Raw genomic sequence first — 13,354 nt, forward strand, 5'->3', positions numbered from 1 at the left:
AACCACAGTGTACTTGGCACATAATTCATGGATTTCAATGAAAATGTAGATTTCCTGAAACATAGTATGGGAAATGCTGCTAATAGTGGGTGGTTAAAGAGGATGGCTCAGTTGAAATGAAAGCTAATTAAATGGTCCTAGTATATTTAGAAAGAAGCCAATTAAAAAACCAAATAGGAAAGAAAGTAAAGATGCACTTAAATGTTCAGCATCACTGTCATTTCAATTGCCTGGAGCCCTCTCTCTTTTGTGTGACTCTAGTGAAAGCATCTTTTACCTCTTTGTTCCTAAGACTATAAATGAGTGGATTCAGCATGGGGATCACCATAGTATAGAACACAGAGGCCACTTGATCCTTTCCCAAGGAGTAGGACTTCTTTGGTTTTAAATAAGTAAAAATCATGGTGCTGTAAAAGATGGTAACTCCCAGGATGTGGGAGGCACAAGTAGAGAAGGCTTTGCGCTTTCCCGAAGTGGAATTAATTTTCAGGATAGTAGACAGAATGGACCCGTAGGACACAGAAATAGTGATAAGGGACACCACTATATTTAAACTAGAGAAAGTGAATATCATGGTTTCAGTGTCATGAGTATCCGTGCACGACAGGGCTAAAAGTGGGGTTAAGTCACAGAAAAAGTGAGAGATTACATTAGATTTGCAGAAATGCAAACTGTTCATATAAAGAACATTTACTAATGATTCAGAAAAACCAATCACATAGGGCCCGGTAATGAGGGCGTGGCAGAGTTTCCTGGACATAACAACTGGGTAGTGAAGGGGATTGCAGATAGCTACATAGCGATCATAGGCCATTGATGAGAGAAGGAAAAATTCAGTTACAGCCAAGGAAACAAAAAAATACATCTGGGTGAAGCAGCCTGTGTATGAAATACACTTGTTGGAAGTCAATAAACTCTCTAAGGTTTTAGGTGTGATGACTGTTGAGTAACTGAGGTCAAGGAACGACAGGTGACTGAGGAAAAAGTACATGCCTGTGCGAAGGTGTAGGTCCAGGCGAATTATCAGTATCATGCCTGCATTCCCCAGCAGCGTAATTAGGTATATCAAAAGAAACAGCATAAAGAGGACCCGCTGGATCTTTTCAGAGTCTGTCAATCCCATAAAGATAAAGTCAGGCACATTTGTTTTATTCTTACTTCCCATAGCATTCAATCTTTGTAATCTGTTGAGAAAATAAAGGTTTTGCTTGACTCGAATGAGTTCAAAACCATTTTTATTTACAGGAAAGATACTAAAATTTTAAAAATATATTTAGTAATTCAGCAAATTCAAAATAAAGAGAAATATACAAAACACTGCAGAAAATCATCTTCGTTTAACTACCTAATATAAATTATGTATATATCATAATTTGGATACAATATAACAACATTCCTATATATTTCATCTTTTAAATGACCTTGAAACTGTTATAAATAATTATCTTTATTACCACATTCATCCAAATGAAATTTTATACCATAGATTTCACTACTGGACACATTTTTTTAGGTAATAAAAGGGGAACAGAAATTTAAGGAAATTGTCCAGACTCACAACAATGAATTTAATTGTTGTTTATTCTGCCAAGATTACTTGAGTACAGAGATAACATGCATACCATTGTATTCCTACTCTTATTTAATTTCAGAAAAGCGTTAAAAATTGCTAATTATAGAAAAAAATGATAGAGTGTTTTAATTTATCAGGTATTCTTTGTTCTTTTGTGTTTGATATTATTTGAAAGAATGACAGATTATAAATTAAACCCTTAGGCTATTTGAGTTATGTTAATATTATAGTTCATATATTACTATTAACTTTAAGAAGATATATTTTTATACGATTACCTAAAATTAAATTTCTTCCAAAATCTATTTTCAGTATACGTACCTTGCTTTATGACTGATTCTACAAATTCTATATTTCTGTATCCAAAGTTGCTGTTATTTAGTTAAGTATTACATATATTACATATGTATTATTTCTGCATATTTTCAAAGATCCCCATACGCTGATACATTTTTAAATGCTCTAACTTAAAGAATAATACCTACTATGAGATAAAAGTGGTGAGAAACCTCTTACAGCATTATATGTTTAGAAATTTCTCAACCTCAAAATTTTCCCACAAATTAAATACATAAGCCATTTAACAAGACTGACAATTCTGATATAATATTTGTTTCCTTTGAGATAAACTGTTTAATTTCTCTTCATGTATTTTTGCTGTTGCTGTTCCTTGGTAAAATAAACCAACCTAAAATTTTTGTTCAGGTCCTGGTCAAATAGAAAGTTTACCTGGAAATTTTTGTGTCTGGTATACCAGGAAGCTACTGTGAACACAAACAGTGCAGAGTATCCCTTGTTTTTTACCCGGATAATGGCACAGCACCTCTTATATTGAGGACTGCTGATAATGCAACATTTGGTCATCTCTGGGACCAAGTCCAAGGAAGATAGTTTGTCATGATTCCAAAGATAAAAGTTCATGCACTAATGCCTTCATATTAGGTTTGTAATAGAAAGTTGCCTCCTCTTAATAAGCCACATGAAGTTGAGAATCATCTGTTTGATATTCTTTTGTGATTTTCTTTTTTAATTACCAATTAAAACAAAATGTATTTCTAGCGAAATAATTAATCTGTGGCTGGAAAGCCAGAAGGTTAACCACCAGAGATGGAAAAGTTCATTTTTCACAATGAAACAAATTTATATTTAACAGATAGGACTATCATAGGGTGTAAATACTGTTAATTACACAAAAATTAGGGTACAACAAAATTCACAAAAGTAGATGAATATCATTCATAAATGTTGTTAATCTTTAGATAGATTTTTCTAATCATTTTCCTTTGTGCATATATGCTTATTATGTACTTATATCTTCACATAATTCTCTTACATGATATTTTCTGTCACATCTTGATTTTATTAAATATTTTAAATATTTAACATAACTTATGTTAAATACAATTTGTGAATTTGCTTTGGCTGCATCTCCAAACCTATCTTCTTCCTAGGAGTGTGCACCAGCCAATGGATGGGTATATTAGAAGCTTGAAAATGTAATCTTGGTGGAGTTTCTCCAGCCAGTTTTGACAATGTCACCTAATGCAACTTCACATAGGATATTTTGTTGGATGAAGGCACAGCAATATTTATATAGCCTGTTTTATTATTTTATTATTCTTGGCTTTTACTACATTAAATGGTACTAAAGAGAAGAAAGTAAAAATCAGTGCTGAGATGAATAAAGATTTTATGATTAATTTAATGTCCAAAAGCTCACTGAAATATTTTCTTGCAAGTCCTTCATTAGTTAATGATACCAAAATCAAATTTCATGTAGATTTATAAGGATCTTGTACAAGAAAAACTGTTTATACTTGAGAATTTCAGGATAGAAATTTTGATATGTATCATAGAATTACAGAATAATGTAACATATTTGATGAACTTTTGGAAATGCAATTCTTCCCTTCATAATAAAAATCAATAATACTGAGGAAAACTTATTTGGTAATTTAAAAACAGCATTAATTTAGTTCACAATAGGAGATATTGGGGATTAATCCAAATAAGAGAGTAGTAAATATTTTCTATGTCAATACCACCTAAATAGAATCTCCGTACTACTGGCAAAAACCTCTGTATTAGTTAGGGTTATCTAAAGAAAAATAATCAATAGGAGATACTTGTAAATAGTGTGAGATTTTATAAAGTTATTTCACACATCTGTGAGGATGCACAAGTTCAAATCCATAGAGTAGGCTGCCAATCAAGGACTCCAATAAAGTTCATTGATGGGTTCCCCAGGAGATGCAGGCTGTCTGAGTTAGAGATGGGAATTCTCTCTCAATGATGAAATTACTTCCCCTTTTAAGACTTTCAGCTTATTGGATGTATGTCACTTATTGCTGACAGGTGTCTTCTCAGTTGATTGTAGATATACCCAGACATCTATGCAAACAACTCACTGATGATTAAAAGCCATGAAATGTCCTTGTATTATGATTAGCTTAGTGCATGCTACACTAGCCCAGTTGCCCAAACAACTGGGCACCCTAACATGGCCAAATTTTCACATTAACCTAACCATCACAATCACCATGATTTTTGTAAGTTCCCAGCATTGAAATCAATCTTTTATCATCATTAATTGTACTTTCCAATAATATAATTAAAAGTTGAAGAAAAATTTTATGATAAATATTTCCAGCTTTATCTCTATTCATGGAATTTTGATATATCATCTCTATTAGTAAAATTATTTCATCAGCTCAGGAATAAGAAATAAGAAGGAAAGTGCATTTCCTTGTTCTAGATTTTTAACAAATTAGAACTTTAATCTTTTTAATGTTATTTATTTTTAAAACGCAACTCCTCCATTTAATTCTGCCCATTTTTTTTTTTTTTGGCAATCTGTTAATAATTGTTATGATTTTTCTGAAAAATTCTTTGTGGTTCTTTTATACTTTCATATATCTTAAATACATAATATACTTTCTAATAGTATTACTTTGCACAGTATTACATTCATGCTCATATTTACAGGCATATATTTGTACACACAGTTTCTTACATACTAATCATATAGCTGGGTCTTATTTTTTAATAGAGTCAATGAATGTGCTTTTAAATGGCATGTTTAGACCATATACATTAAAATAAAATAATAATTTATATGCTGCTGTCAATTTAGATCATATATTTTTGAAGTTCTGATTCTTCTTTCCTGACTTCTTTTTTTCATTACAATATTTTACATTACAATATTTTAAAATGAGTGCTATTCTCTATGTTGGATATTTTAAAGCACACCTCATTCAAAGGTATTGCAAGTGATTTATTGCAATACATGCACTTAATATTATTGTTATCTTTACATGCACTTGATATTATTATGACTATATCTAGGCAAACCAGATAGCCACATAAAACAACCCAGGGTTGTGTACACCCACAGAAAACTAGCAATAAAAGGCAAAGCCATCTTCGTGAAAACTATAGAAGACGTATAAAGGATTGATGTTCATGGATGAGTGCTGTTGATTCAAGTAAATACAACTTAAAACTCGTAGCACACACTGTCCTTTCCCAGAACCCGTTCTTGATACTGACACATCCTGTAGCCAACCTACACTCTCATTGTGGTTCCCTAGGTCTGTCTTGAGGAGAGCAGAGCAGCATCTATGTGCGTATTTGGGTGTACGTACATTTGTTCCAGTCTATCCAGTGGTAGACTGAAAGCCTGACCCAGGAACCTCATCTCTGCCTTGCTCTTCCCATAACTTATCCTGCAGGCAGAAACAACTTGCAGACAGTTAAAGTAGTAAAAGAAACTTTCAATTATAAGCAGTTGGGACAAAGGATTCCTAGCTTTAAGCCATGAAGGTTGGGAAAGTCTATATCGTAAGAACACAGGAAGCATTCCAATTACCATAAACAGGGGGAATCCTAAATCCAGGCTACAAGTCCAGGACAGGACTCAGGCTCAGAACAGAAGGAGAGGAATCCACAGTTTTGCCTCTGTTTGATCTTCTTGAGAGGAGAATGAATCTCTGAAGGAGAACAGAAGTCAGAACAAAGCCATTCTTCAAAGATAGTGAAATGAGGGCTTTTGCTTTGATTTGTTTGTTTTTGTTAACTCCTGCCACTCAGTGATGTATCCATCATATCTAGCTGGGTACAAACTTAAGAAACAGAGAACTCTAGCACTAAATTTCATAGTTAAAAATAAAATATTAAAATGTACAGCAGATCCAGCTTGAGCTCTCCTTATATTTTACAAAAAAGAATTGGTAAAAGCGTTAAAGTAATTTATATACTAAAATTAATCCCTTTGCTTTGGTATCTCCAGGGTGATAATTGAAGCCACAAGATCCTTGATTAAAAAAAAAATGTAATCAACATATTTAAAGTTAGAAAAAGGGAACCATTTGATTAAGAGGGGTCAAGTAATGGTGTAAAATAAAGACTTTCACCTCAAAGTTTAACCCTTAACTTTGTGACCTTTGCCTGCTTGTGGTCATCCGCTGCAACCTATAAATAATTGTCTCTTCAGAAAACAAAAACCTCTTGTTAATGCTGCAGCAATGCATTCATATTTAATTAGCAATCTCAAAAGTCCTCATCTGATGCACGACATTCTGAAAAATATTGACATCCTTCATCAGCAAACAACTGTGTGTGAATACTGGTCATGGCCCAGTTCTCAAGGAGTAACATCCCTGTCCTTGTGACAATCCCAAAGGTGAGGATCTGATCAAAGGCAATCATAAGAAGTTGCTTATCAGAGGAGTTAGACTTTATTATTCCCCTGACAACCGATGATAGGAAAACTTTAAACCGTCACCCAATCCATAGGAAACTAGTCCTGAATCTTTCACCAAAAAGGCTCCTCAAAAACATGAAACCAGAATGAAGGGCAACCTTAGTTATATATCCAATCGTTCTGATGTTTTCCACTTTCTTTCCTCTCTGTCTCCTTCCATATATATCATAATAAAAGTGTCTCTTTATTATCACTAGGCATAGACTAGACTCATGGACATTAGTCATTATACTTTATACCTAAACTTTTTCAAATTGTGTTTAAGGGCCACCATCAAACCCTACAGTGTTCCTGAAGAAAATTGTTATTTTATATGTTGGGATTAGTTGTTTTAGTGCCTTGAAGTAAAGTGATACCTTGTTCTATCTTCTCTGTCTTTTGGTGGATTGATAAAGCCAATCACTCCTTTCCTTTACTCCCGCCCCCCCACCCAAGTCTTTGGAAGGAGAGTAGCCATAACATTTTTAGAAATCACTGTCTCTGACATCGTGAAGGATTCCTCTGCTATAAGGAGAGGTCTGGCAGCCTGTCTTTAAGCCACATGATGGCCAGTTATAGCATGCAGCCCTTTAATTTCTGCTGGGTTTCCATTTCCTTCTCCCTGCCTTCAAAGGACTTTATTACTCTACTGTATAAAGCAATGTTGATTGTGCATTTTCACATAGAATGAAAGAAGACCTGAGAAGACTCCAGAATCTTTTCACATGATGAATGTGATCAAAAGGGAAATCTTCTGCCCTCCAGACTAGGCAGTATGGATGGAGATGCTCAACAAAGGGCCTGGCCTGGGCTGCCTGTTGGATGACCTCCCTAGCATAACAATGAACTCTCCTTCTCCAGATGAGACTTGTAAGACATTTTTTTTTTATTTCCAAATTTGACTTGGAAACAAACAGTGGCTTCCAGAAGGTTTCTTTCCTAACATTCAGTTACATGTTAAATATGATACTAACTTCAGCATTTGTGAATTTTTCTTGAAGAAGCTCATTCTAACATCTAGTTACTAAGAGCAGTGGAATTGGCTCATGGATATCTTCTTTGCATTCCATAGAAAAGGAGACCTGGGTTGAGCTCAGATTGCAAAACAAATTAAGATTGAATAAAACAAAAACAAAAAGTACATTTTAATTTCTTTCTGTAACATCATTTTGTTAATATTAATCAATGTAAACTACACCAGTATTAGTAAAAACATAATTTGTCAATAAAGTCCTTTCCTGCAGAAATTTTAAAGTTAACAATGTTGTTAAGCATCTTCTGTTGTGATTATGAAATGTCTTATGTCTGGAAGGATGAGCTGGTTATTGTTAGCGGTCATGGGAGAGTGGGGAAAGGGAGGCCTTCTATTGAGAATTTGTACCAGAACTGATGTGGGCTATGGGTGGAAGGCTCTTTGTCCCTTCAGAGATAACCTAAGCTGAAGGCTGTGGGTGTGGAACGGTAAGAGGCTGCAGTCCTGCCCTTAGGGACAATGACAACAGGCTCCAGTCCCAGGAAACAATTTAACAATGCAAGGGCTATAAACTTTAAGTATTTAGGAGAAATGCAAAAAGTAAATATGCTAAAAGCTTATCTAGAATATCTGGAGTCCATGCTAAAAGCTTACCTAAGATGTGGAAGATATATATGCTAATTGAAGCCCACTGAGAACTGAAACAAAGGGACCATTTGGCCTTTCCTCTCTGTATAAAAGACGTTTGAAAATCTTGTTGGGGCTCGGGATTCAAACAGAAGTTCCCGAGTCCGGCCGGCCGTCAATAAACCATTTTTCCTTCTCAAAATCATTCCTGAGTCCTGGCCTCTCTATACTCAAATAATTGAACTTCTCTTAAATTCTACAACATTACCAGATACAAAATTCTCTGTTGAAATTGTTTTCTTTCAGCAATTCATTTTCTCATCCACTGCCTTCCTACCTCTTATGGTTTTGCTGATAAATCAGCCCTTATTCTTATACGGACTGCCATCAATGTAACATGCTGCTTTTCTCTTACAGCCTTCAGAGGACTCTCTTTTTCACTTCATTCTTCAGTTTTGCTGTCCAGGTTTGGTTCTTCAAAGTTTATCCTATTTGTTGTCTTCTCGAATTTGTGTTTATGTCTTTCATTAAATGGGAGAAGTTTCTCCGATTAGTTCTTTGAATATTCCTCCTAATCCTTTCTCTCTTCTTTGGTGATTTCTGATGTTTTATCTTGTTCCTTTGGATGAGCCATGATTCTTGTGTCTTTATCTTGTAAACTTTCATTTCATGATGCAGATTTTAATATTTTAATATTTGGTTATTTGTAGTATGGGGTTTCAACCCTAAAATTTCTCTTTCTTAAGATAGTTATCAGGTTTATATATGCCAAATATATCACTGAGTGTCAGGAACTAACAAAAATCAAAGAAGAAAACACCTTTTACTCTCTTTTGAAATTTATACTATGTTGATTGATGTCCTCCTTCAGAGTTTAGGTTTCCTCTAAAGAAGCTCAACCGAATTGAAAAGTGTGAGGTCTAACAGATTTAGGTTACATTTCTTGATTCAGGGCTCACCCTGTTACTACAATCAATTAATTGTTTTCTGGAGATTTCAGGAAGATAGTTTGAACCTTGATTGTAATATTTCAAAGACACTGTGGTGAATAGACCCTCAAGTATGTTATACTGCTATTTTCATTGTCTGGAAACAATATCATAATAATATTAAGAACAATAAAATAATTTATCAAAGCAAATGGAAACCCCCTAGAACACAGTAACAATATAATGCAATGAAGTGTGTTTAAAAAGTTCATCAGAATTCTTTCTTGGATAATCAAATTCCTATTTGGGAATTCTTCATATCTTATTGGAATGAATTTCAGCAGATAACAATAAGCCAACTCATAATTTTATAAGGCATAATTATCCAAAGGAATTATGGCCTAAATGTAAATTAAATGCCTAAACCAATAATTAATTTCATTCTTAAAGATCATTATGTCAAATAGAGTATAATATAAAAATAGAATTATGTTATAACTAATTTCCATGATATTAAACTTATTAGTTGCATTTATAAATGTGTGTTGCTATATTTAATATTTCTTATAATTGATTATATTCAATCTAACCTGGTCTTGTACTCTCTATTAAAATTGGAAATGTTTTTCAATCAGTTATTTTATTTATTTTACAATTTTATGATATAGATCTTTATAATGATGTAGGCTATGGGTGGAAGGCTCTTTGTCTCTTCAGAGATAACTAAGTTGTTTGACTTGTGGGTGTGGAATGGTAAGAGGCTGCAGTCCTGCCCTTAGGGACTGGCAGCGGCTCCAGTCCCAGGAAATGTTTAACAATGCAAGGGCTATAAACTTTAAGTATTTAGGGGAAATGCAAAAACCAAATACGCTAAAGGCTTATCTAGAATGTCTGGAGTCCATGCTAAAAGCTTACCTAAGATGTGGAAGATATATGCTAATTGAAGCCTATTGAGAACTGAAACAAAGGGACCATTTGGCCTTTCCTCTCTGTATAAAAGACGTTTGAAAATCTTGTTCAGGGCTCGGGATTCAAACTGAAAGCTCCCGAGTCCGGCCGGCCGTCAATAAACCATTTTTCCTTCTCAAAATCATTGCTGAGTCCTGGCCTCTCTATACTCAAATAATTGAACTTCTCTTAATTTCCACAACATTTTTGGTGACTCTGGTGGGATTACAAATGAAGGCCAGAGACGGTAGCATTTTGCTGCCCCTTCCAAATCCCCGAGGAAGCCGGGAGGACTCGGGTGAACCCCAAATCTGGGCGCCCCTGGATTAAATTTAATCCAGAAAAGATGTGGGCTCCACCGGAATCTTCCCGACAAAAATCGAGGGCAATGGAAGGTCTGAAGAGAAAGATTCTGGGAACGAAAAAGAACTCCGAACATGGAAGAAGGTAAGACTCCCCGGGTGAGCACAGTCTGGAAGGCCCTAGCTTTAATTGCTAGGAAACGGAGGCTGATCACCTCCCGAGAGAACCCTAGTAGCCCCAGAAGGCTGGGGGAAGCCGTTCTCTCTAGGCTTGGGAAAAGGAGGAAAACCGGGGAAAAGCCCTGGTGTTTTGGGTTTGTCTAACTGCATGTTAGAATCTGGTACTGGTCTTATATCCACTAAAGGAGTGGAGTCTCGATTTTAATAGGAAGGGCTATTTATAGGTTCAAGTCCTAATGTCCTGGAAATTGGTCTAGATTAAGGGAAACAAAACTTGGTTACAGGAAAATGGATTGGCTTTTCTGGTGGAGCTTGGTCTGGGTGTAAAGTTTAAACAGTGGAAAAGTCTAGCTGAAATCTTTTGTTATGGTGCTAATTTGTGAATGAATTCGCTTTATACCAAATGTTAAGTGTTCTGAGGTTTGTGATGGCTGTGGGGGGCAGCCATGGTGAAAATAAATATATAAACTTGTGGGTCAGATTAGTGACCTTTGTGCTTCTGTCTGTGTCAGCTCAAGGCTAGTGTTGGAATTGTGTCCTTATGTAAAGTGGAATTACAGCTGAGCTGGAGCCCTCCCTTGCCATTGGCAAGGGAGTGAAATGATTCTGGGGCAAAAGCTGAGGAGTCTGGATGTTTGCGGAGTCTAGATGTTTGTGCATGCTCTGCTGTCTTGTCTCTGGTCTGGCCCTTTGCCGGGGCTTGGAGGCCATCTGTGTCCGCGCCACGCACCCAAGTTTGTTGGGGATGTCCCAGTCAGGGTGGCTGGGTCCCTGGGAGAGTTGCCAAATTTGAGTAGGTTCTGTCTGCCCATTTTGGCTTAAAGCTGGAAAGGGGGGAGCGGCTTGCCCCTTTCCAGTGAGTCCACCCTTCTATTCATAAGCCGCATTCCTGTTTGCTGTGCGCCTGACTGCCTGGAAGGGGGGGGAAGTGAAGAGGGTGAAAAGCAGAATCAGAATAAATGCGGTAAAGTTCCCTCCTTAGGGTGTCAAAGCCAAAATACGTTTGCATTCTGCTCAGGTTCTTAGAAGGTATTGTAGTAACCTTAAGTAAGAGAATGTGTTCTCTGAAGGTAAAATTTGTCTTAAGGGTATAAATATAAAAGTTTTACAAAGCATTGTTTAAGGTATTTAAGTGGCTAATTGCAGAAAGTCATTATTTAACAAAACTGAATTGATAATAATAATAATAAAAGGCAATTTTATAATAAACTTATTCGGCAGCCAATCTCCCCTGCCAACTTGCTTCCAAAAAAACTGTTTCTGGTATTACATGCTACTAAGTATTTACAGTGAAGAAAAGTTCATTATTTTAACAAACTTGTTTAGTATTAATGGCAATTATATGTTGTAAGAAGTTTGCCTGGTAACTTAGTATGTGGGATATATGGAGTGTGTTTTTATTGTTAAGGAAACAGAAGATGATTTTGTCCTAAGATAAAATGATTGATTATTGGAAAGAGTAGAGTGTGGGACAGAACCTGAATGAATACTGAAAGTGTAGAAGGTTTGTGGAAGGAAAATTTTTATGATTAAATTGAGTAAGATCAATATACAAAGAAAATCTTTTATCAATAGCTTCTTGTGCTTTAACCTCATCATATCCTCAATGTTTGAAGAAGAGTCTTACCTCTTTTAAAAGAACATTTTATGTTCTAGAAATCAAATCCTGAAAAGTAGCTTTTTATTTCAAACTAACTGCAAGAGATTTATATTCTTTTACTTTAAAGGAAAAATTAAAGTAATGGCTAAGTTCATTTAATATGTTATAAGTTGAATGAAAGGTATTTAAAGGTGTTATAAAATTAATAGGTTTTTAAAAAATTAATAAAAACTGTAACTAAGAGTTAAAATCATTTATAAATGCATTTATATTATAAAACAGTGGAAAGACAATAACTGAGATTATAGCTGGGTGAATTTAGCCTGAAACTATTATTTAAGTGTAAATTCTACACTAACCTTTCCTTTGTTTATGGTTACTTCAAGCCTAACCTCACCCTTTGCCTTTGCCTATGGTTATTTCATAATTGAGAAGAGCTGGGACATCACTGTCTCCTCTCCTGGTATTAGTAACCCTTTCTCTCATGAATTCAAGTGTAAACTAAATAAATTGCTGCCTGATAGAATAAGGTTAAATGGCCACTGGAGTTTTATTATCTCCAAAATCAAAAAGGGGGGTGGAGGGGGAGAAGTCTCCTGCCTTGACGGTCAGTGTTCCTAAGAGTGGCAATTCATGAGAGAAAGCAGTCTGTCTCCCTGAGGCTTCAAATAGCATCAGTAAATATACATAAAATTAATCTTGTTGCTTATCCAAAATTCTGCTAATTTCAAAGTAAAATATAAAGTTCTAAAACAAAATGGTGCTAAGGCATTGAGAACATTTTGGTTATTACAATCCATTAAGTAAGAAAGAAAATTCTTGTGGTAAACTGCATGGTCATAGTGCAAATTAAGAAGAGTTTCAAAAGTCTTTGAAAAGTTTAAAGTAACTAAAGTCATGTTGTTGTGTCAAACTATTCATGTCTGCCTATTTGCTCAAATTGTTGAGGTTAAATATGCAGTTATATAAGTAATATGTATTTCTGGACCCCTAATTAATTAATCTAAACAGTATATAAAATATTGCAAATTATAAGTAATATCAATGAGTTGTGTTTGTGTCTAACTCTTTGTGTCTGCCCATTTAAAAAAAAAAGCTCAATGTATGTCTTCATACATCAGGATAATATCAAATTAACAAATAAAAATTCTTAAAAGAGGTCTATTCAAATTGTTAAAAATTAAATATGCAGTTATATTTATAAATATTCTTAAAGCCCAAATTAAACTAAGCAGGATGAAAAAGTCATAGAAATCTGATTATGGAAACAATTGGAAAAGGGCCTCCTCTTTGCAAGAGCTTTTAAGGCAAGACTAGGTGTGGCAGATTAAACCTATCTACTAGGCTAGGGAATTAAGAATCAGTTTGCCTGGTAATTTCCCAGTTTAAACCTTTGTCAGCCATAAATTGCAAAAAAACAAAAACAAAAACAAAGATTAGTTTAATTTTCACATAAGAAAAATGTTGATGTAACCCAG

At 34.9% G+C, this 13,354-nt stretch overlaps 1 protein-coding gene across 1 annotated transcript; it reads right to left on the minus strand.

Moving 5' to 3' along the window:
• Positions 1–217: 217 nt before the first annotated feature.
• Positions 218–1,165, minus strand: LOC101435020 (olfactory receptor 8H1-like). Its single transcript, XM_012518982.1, has one exon. It carries the CDS (start codon positions 1,163–1,165, stop codon positions 218–220), a length of 948 nt encoding a protein of 315 aa, XP_012374436.1.
• Between the last annotated feature and the right edge of the window lie 12,189 nt (positions 1,166–13,354).

The sequence above is a fragment of the Dasypus novemcinctus genome, chromosome 10 (genome assembly GCF_030445035.2).
Source record: "Dasypus novemcinctus isolate mDasNov1 chromosome 10, mDasNov1.1.hap2, whole genome shotgun sequence".
NCBI classification, from domain to species: domain Eukaryota; kingdom Metazoa; phylum Chordata; class Mammalia; order Cingulata; family Dasypodidae; genus Dasypus; species Dasypus novemcinctus.